Source organism: Eumetopias jubatus, unplaced genomic scaffold (genome assembly GCF_037043125.1).
Source record: "Eumetopias jubatus isolate StellerSeaLion01/CBP00866 unplaced genomic scaffold, mEumJub1_p1.0 scaffold_9, whole genome shotgun sequence".
NCBI classification, from domain to species: Eukaryota; Metazoa; Chordata; class Mammalia; order Carnivora; family Otariidae; genus Eumetopias; species Eumetopias jubatus.
This window is the reverse complement of record NW_028274815.1, coordinates 112,759,021-112,765,743: the sequence shown is the minus strand read 5'-3', so window position 1 is coordinate 112,765,743 and position 6,723 is coordinate 112,759,021. Positions and strand designations below refer to the sequence as shown.

General features: G+C 50.4%; 1 protein-coding gene across 1 annotated transcript; it reads left to right on the top strand.

Annotated features, from left to right (window-relative positions):
- The first annotated feature begins 536 nt into the window (after positions 1–536).
- On the top strand, positions 537–4,299 carry CUNH20orf202 (chromosome unknown C20orf202 homolog). Its single transcript, XM_028118840.2, has 2 exons — positions 537–662; positions 4,066–4,299. The coding sequence occupies exons 1-2, from the start codon at positions 600–602 to the stop codon at positions 4,297–4,299; spliced, it is 297 nt and encodes a 98-aa protein (XP_027974641.2). The 5' UTR covers positions 537–599.
- Positions 4,300–6,723: the final 2,424 nt, after the last annotated feature.

The window sequence follows — 6,723 nt, the reverse complement described above, 5'->3', positions numbered from 1 at the left end:
ATCAGGAAGGTAAGTTTCCCTAGAAGTCTAACAGCAAATTTCTGCTTTGATCTCCTTTTCTAGAAATGGGTCGCAAGGACACCCCAGAAGCTAGGGAACCTGGAAAGTGACTCTATGGAGAGGTGAGGAAGGAGGGAGGGGATTAGGGACACAGGTGCAGTATCTGCCCCAAATGGGGTCCTATCTATGTAAGGCACTTGGAGAAAACTAAGCCTTCAGAAAGGGACAACTATTCTCATAATTATTAATTCATAATTCATAATATATTGATAATTATTATCATTGAAAGCTTTACAGTCACTATGATCCTGTTGGCATCAGACTTTGGACTCTGGAACCCCTGGGTACTGAAGTGCCCATACCCCAGTGGTCTCCCTCCCTCCCTCCTTATTCTGTTCAGAACACTGAAGCCCTTTAAAAAAAAAAAAGCCAACTACATTTTTCCAACGTAAGCCACGTCCTGCTCTCATTTACTCCATCCTCAGTGACTTAGCCAGACCCTGCTCCCTGCCGGAAGCAGGTAGGAGAGACTGTACAAATCAAAGGTCCCTCGGGCCCATCAGCAGGTTAGTGTCAACATTCCCTCCAAGGACGCTGCGATGAAAACAGAAGAGCCAACCCCAAGTCTTGGGCAGACCCTGGAGTGGCTGCGAAAGGAGCTGGTAAGGATTTGCATTTCTTTTCACCTGATGACTCCACCCCATATCTTCTCAGATTCCCTGGGACCCCCTCGCAGGAGCCCCCTGGCTGGGGCAGAGGCTGCAGCTAGGGTGTAGGTCCTGCGGGCTCCCCCCACCCACCTCTGATACCAGCCGTAAAGGGCACAATCGCTGTCTCGGGTGCCTGGATAAGTAGGTCGTGGCCTACATACGAGGAGGCTCTGGGTGCAGTGCCGGCCAGACTGGCCTTAGAATTACACCGAGTCTTGGGAGTGTGCCCAGCTCTGTACTGTGTGGCCCCTGCCAGCGACTTTACTTCTGTGAGCCTCAGTTTCCTTACCATACAATGGGGGATGATAATGGTACCAACATTGCTGGGGCTATTGTACTAGTTTGGGAAGGAGACAAGTGTAATCCACTTTGTGTCTGCTTGGCTGTCACCACTGTTGCCCAGCACACCCACTGTCCTGGCCCCGACCCTCTAGAAAGCAGAAGCCCACACAAGGATTGGGGTCCTAATGATTTATTTGGAGATGCAGCTCAGAGCAGTGAGAGCAAAGGAAACAGGGAGCGGTGGCAAAGGGCGATGCTATGTGAGATGACTCCCCTTGTCACCAAGCAGGCCACCACTTTGCAAGGGGCCTCGAGAGGCCCAGTGCTCTCTCAGCAGCTGGTTTTCTTGGCTGCAGGCTTCTCTGCAGGAGGGCAAGGGGAGCTGCACCCTGGGGGGAGGGAAGAAGTGGAACTCAGCCTGCCCAGCTCACTGCTGTCTCCTGTTTGCTGTGGTAAAGATCCACTCTGGAGGCATTAACTCTCCTGAATTTATGGATTATGTTACTTGGTCCCTTGGGGGCTGCTCAAGAAGCCAGGCCTTATGCCCCTCTTTGTGCTGTTTTCTCCAAGTCCAAAAATAGAAGGATGCCCCCAAAGTGCATGCCCCCTCTCTCAGGCAAGAGGGAGAAAGAAGTGGTTCGGGGAACCTCAAAAAGCACCCAAGGTTTGGATCCCAATAGGCCAGCTTCTCAGTCAGGGGAGAGACACATGGGATTATCCAAAAATGACCTTTCTGGGTTGCCAGGTAACAGACCAGCTGGGACCTAATCCTGTCCTCACCCTAGTGGGTAGGGCTGACCCAATAGGGCCTCTCATGGACCAGGGGACTCCAGCAGCAGGAGAGGCAGCTTCTCACGGTCCACAGGGATCCAGAGGCTGGGCAGGGGCCTTCCCTATGCCCCCCTAAACACTGGGCTCCCACACTGAGTCTGCTTGGTGCCTAAACCCAAAAGGCCAATATCCACCTGATAAGGTAACTCTCTCTCACCACATAAAGAGGGAAAACAAGGCAGGGCTGGGGGAAGCCCACCCGGGGCACAGCCTCCCAGGCCCAAGCACCTCCCTCCACATGATGCCAAGAGACGGAACTCTTGAGTCTCCATTTACGGATGCCAGACTTGTAAATTTCCCAGGCGAGCCTGTTTTATCCTTGATCACGTGGAATTTACATGACTCCAAAAGGGCACCTAAGTTCAGCCAAGAGGCTCCATTTGACGGTCAGGGAAGGATCAGTCCTGGACAGTGACTTCATGCAGCAGAAGGAACAAATTGGTAACATGACTACCATGGACAATAGTCCGGTGCTCTCCCCTCCCTTTATGGCCCTTACGTGATGAGGATCATGGAAGCCCCAAAGATCTGGTGGGATCTAAAAGAGGGGAGAGAACTGCCGCCATCTTGTGACAGGGCAAACCAGCCTGATGACCAAGGGCATTCAGAGGCAGGAAAGAGCTTTCAGTGTGGAACTTGAGCAAACTGAGCCCAGAGCATGCCTTATCACCGCAGGACCTCTCGCCCCATGAGATGGGACACCTCCCTCCTGTGGAAGCCAGTTTGCTCAGGATTCCCGGCCCTCAACTCCAAGGGCATGGAGTCTTCCACCTCCCTTACCACTGCTTCCCTGCTGGGTGCCTCACTGCGCTCTCCCGAGCATGGACCCAGAGCAGCGCTAAAGGTTGAATGATAAAAATGTGTGGGAGGAAAACCCTAAAATTGAGAACACACAGACTTAAAGTTTTCCCAAGAATTTGGGAAGGCATGGCAAGGGTGGCCCTGCTACTACTCGCACTGCAACCTGGGGAGCCCCAGTGTTCTCAGGAGGTGGTTCTCCCTCCTTCCATCTACTCTCTTGGAAGGACAGCTACTGCTGGAGTGCGGGAGTTGGGCTTTATCTTCACACCTGTGAAGTAATTAGTTTGTCATGAAAATAAAAGGCTATTCTAGCGGAGAAATAATGTTAATAATTATCTCTTAGAGAGACAGACAGATGGGAGGGGTACTGTTCCCAGTGACGCCTCTGGGGGAGCAGACTGAGTTGCGGGAGGTGGGGGATGAGATGCGGGAAACTTCCTCACATGCCCTTTTGTAGCTTCTCAATTTTGTATCATGTGTGAGAATTACCTAGTCAGAAAAGGAAAGTTTTAACGTCTTATTAAGTGAGTTATATCTACCAATGTGGACAAAGGAGAAATCTTTAGTGTTTACTTAATGCATTTAAAAAGAACAATAGTAAACTCCTTAATTGTAGAAAACTGCTGGGTTCTCCTATCTGCTTCTGCATGCAATCATATACCATATCATGCATCACGTAGCTTCTGGAAAACTCCACTGTAGGCTCATAAGAGGATGAAAGGGCAGACAATATCTTAGTATTGTAATGAAAGTCGTTTTGACCTTCCTGAACCCCTGAAAGGGTTTCTGGGATCCAAGGGTTCCCTGGACCTTACATTGAAGATCATTGTTCCAAATGGCTCCTGCCTGCCTATAGGGTGCACTCCACTTTGCTTTAATATGAAGTCACTTTCACCTTAATACCTATAAAGTGATTTGTTTGTTGCAGTGAGGATTAAAGCATACAGAGAGGTTGTAAGTAAGAATAACATTTGATAATGATGATGATGACGAAGATGATCACAGAGCTTGGTTAGTTGAGCATCTCGTATTTTAAAGATTTATTTATTTATTTGAGAGACAGAGCATGAGTATGGGGGCAGAGGGAGAGGGAGAGAAAGAATCTCAAGCAGACTTCCTGCTGAGCGCAGAGGAGGATGCAGGGCTCAATCCCTTGACTCTGAGATCATGACCTGAGCCCAAATTAAGAGTCTGAGGCCCAACTTACTGAGCCACCCAGGCGCCCCAAGCATCTCGTATGTTAGAGCACGGGCTAACTCATTCAGTCCTCCTAAGGGCCTTGAAAGGTAAGTAATTTGCTTTCCACTTGGCAGATGAAGAAACTGAGGCTTGGGTGGGCACGGCTTCTGCGAGCCTGTGGATTTGTCTCCAATGAGACAGTGATGTGGGAATAAGCTTTCTGGGGAACGCCCAGCCCCCTCACACTGATTCTCTCTCCCAGGCTGAGATGCAAGTTCAAGACCAGAGACTCCTGCTCACACTGAGGCATCTTCACAGTGTCCTGCAGGAGCTGCGCACTGAGAGTGCCCCCTGGGAGGACGCCAGGTCCAGCAGAGGGACGTCCCCGATCAGAGCTCGAGCAGGCTCGGAAAGCAGGGGCCGCCCCCCCATCTCCTCCCAGGGGCTCGCCCAGCTCCTCCAAGGGACAGACAGCAGACGAAGCTCCCTCCCTTAACTGGTCAGGCCTGACCCCGGTGCTTGAACCCTCCCACCACCTGTCCAAACTTTGTGATGTTGCTGGGGGAGAGCACTACAATGGGAGTCAGGGAGCCAGGGCTCTGGGTTCTTCTCCGCCCTCATCCGCGGCGTGTCCCTAAACCCGTCACTCGACTCCTTTTCTGCTGTTCCTCAGGGTTTTTGGTGAGGCACAAATAAGATATCAGATGCGGACATACTTCTTCAACACTGGCCTCTGGCCAGTGCCATGACAGCAATCCTGCCCTCCGGCATTTCCCTCCAGGAGATCGTCAGGACAAAGAACTCAGTGTGCGCCCAGGATGTTTCGAGTTGCTATGGTGAAAAACAGATTCCCCCGCCCCCCTCAGAGTGACTCCGCAATTCTTCTCTGTCTTCCCCGCACACCTGCCCTTTCCTCTGTCTGAAAGCCATAGGCCACCACTCTGGCGGAGGGATAACCATGTGACCAGGCCTGGCCAATAATAACTCACGATCACCCTAACAACATGATTGGCCCAATAGGGGACCACGTGACTCAACAGAGCAGCCAATCACAGCCCTTCTCTGGGATCCCTCTCTGGATTGTCTTGCCGCTGGAGTTGCAAAGCGGGGGACAGCCAAGGGCCACGTGCCCTGCCAGGTGAAGGACACCTGAGCGCAGTAGGAAAGGAAGAGAGGTAGAGGGAGGGCCACAGAGCTGTGCAGAGAGGAAGGTGCTAGCTCCTTTTAGTCCCTGGCTTCAGGCCCTAGTTTTGTGAGTTACTCCTGCATTCTTTCCATGACAGAAACCAGTAAATCCCACCACCGCCATCCTCCACCACATACACCAATTTGGTTTTGCTTAAGCTGACTTGAGGAGGGTTTCCCTCCCGGGCAACCGACGCGATCCTGAGGAACGCAATCCAGATGTTCCAAGAAGCAAAGAGGAATGCTGAAGAAAAGGGCATTTCGCTCACTCAGGGTTGGCAACAGCCAGCCCTGCGGCCGCAGACCGAGGTCTGTGATGTGGCAGAACGCTCAGTTGTACGGGGTGCTGGCCTCATCACTTTGACAGATTATATCTGCCTATAAGAAAGACTTTAAATAAGACAGCGGAAAATTTAAAAGGCCTCATGTTGAGATGGCCCAATTCTCGGGGCGCCTAGGTGGCTCAGTCGTTGGGCGTCTGCCTTCGGCTCAGGTCGTGATCCCAGGACCATGGGATCGAGCCCCGCATCGGGCTCCCTGCTCGGCGGGAAGCCTGTTTCTCCCTCTCCCACTCCCCCCGCTTGTGTTCCCTCCCTCGCTATGTCTCTCTCTGTCAAATAAATTAAAAAAAAAAAAAAAAAAAGATGGCCCAATTCTTGGTAGGACTTTTTAATTTTGGAAATCCACTTGCATGTTGTTGGAATATCATTCTTATGGCTTTGAAAAAGTAAACCTATTGTATACAGAGGCAAAGGGGGGAAAGTGTGTTATATGTACAATGTTTATAGTCAGACTAACCTGGGATCTTAATACAATATTTGATAGTATAAAAAATACTTGTCTAGCAACAGCTGAATGGGTAAACAAAATGTGGTACATACATAAAATAGAATATCGGTCAGCCTTAAAAAGGAAGGAAATTCTGGCATGTGCTACAACATGGGTGACCCTTGAAGACATGATGCTAAGTGACATGAGCCAGTTACAGAAGGACACTGTATGATTCCATTTACATGAGGCACCTGGAGTAGTCAAATCCGCAGAGACAGAGAGTAGAAGGGTGGCTGCCAGGAGCTTAGGGAGGGGGCAATGGGGTGTTAGTGTCTAAAGGGTACAGAGTTTCAGTTTTGCAAGATGAAAAAAGTTCTACGGATAAATGCTGGTGGTGGTGGTATAACAGTGTGAATATACTTGATGCCACTGAACTGCATGCTTAAAAATGGTTAAAATGGGGGCATCTGAGTGGCTCAGTCGGTTAAGCACCTGCCTTCAGCTCAGGTCATAATCTCGGGGTCCTGGGATGGAGCCCTGCTCAGTGGGAAGTCTGCTTCTCCCTCTTCCTCTGCCCCTCCCCCTGCTCATGTGCACTCTCTCTCTCTCTCTAATGAATAAATAAAATCTTTTAAAAAATGGTTAAAATGGTAACTTTTATGTTGTTATATTTTACCACAATTAAAAATAAATACTTAAAAAAATACCTGTACTGTGATGCTGGGGCTGGAACCCCGAAAACAACATTTCTGTGTTACCACCTGCTCCGGGTTCAACTTTGAGAGGCTTTGCCAACAAGCAGGGTGAGCCTGGAGGGACACCACAGGGCTAGAGCAGAGAGAACGAGCTTGCTTCTTTATCTCTGTTCTCTGCAGCTGCCCATGGGCCCCAGTTCCTGGGAGCACCAGCCAGCAGGGCTGCTTCTCACAGGAGCATTTCTCTTCTCAAGGTTCTAGGTCCCTGA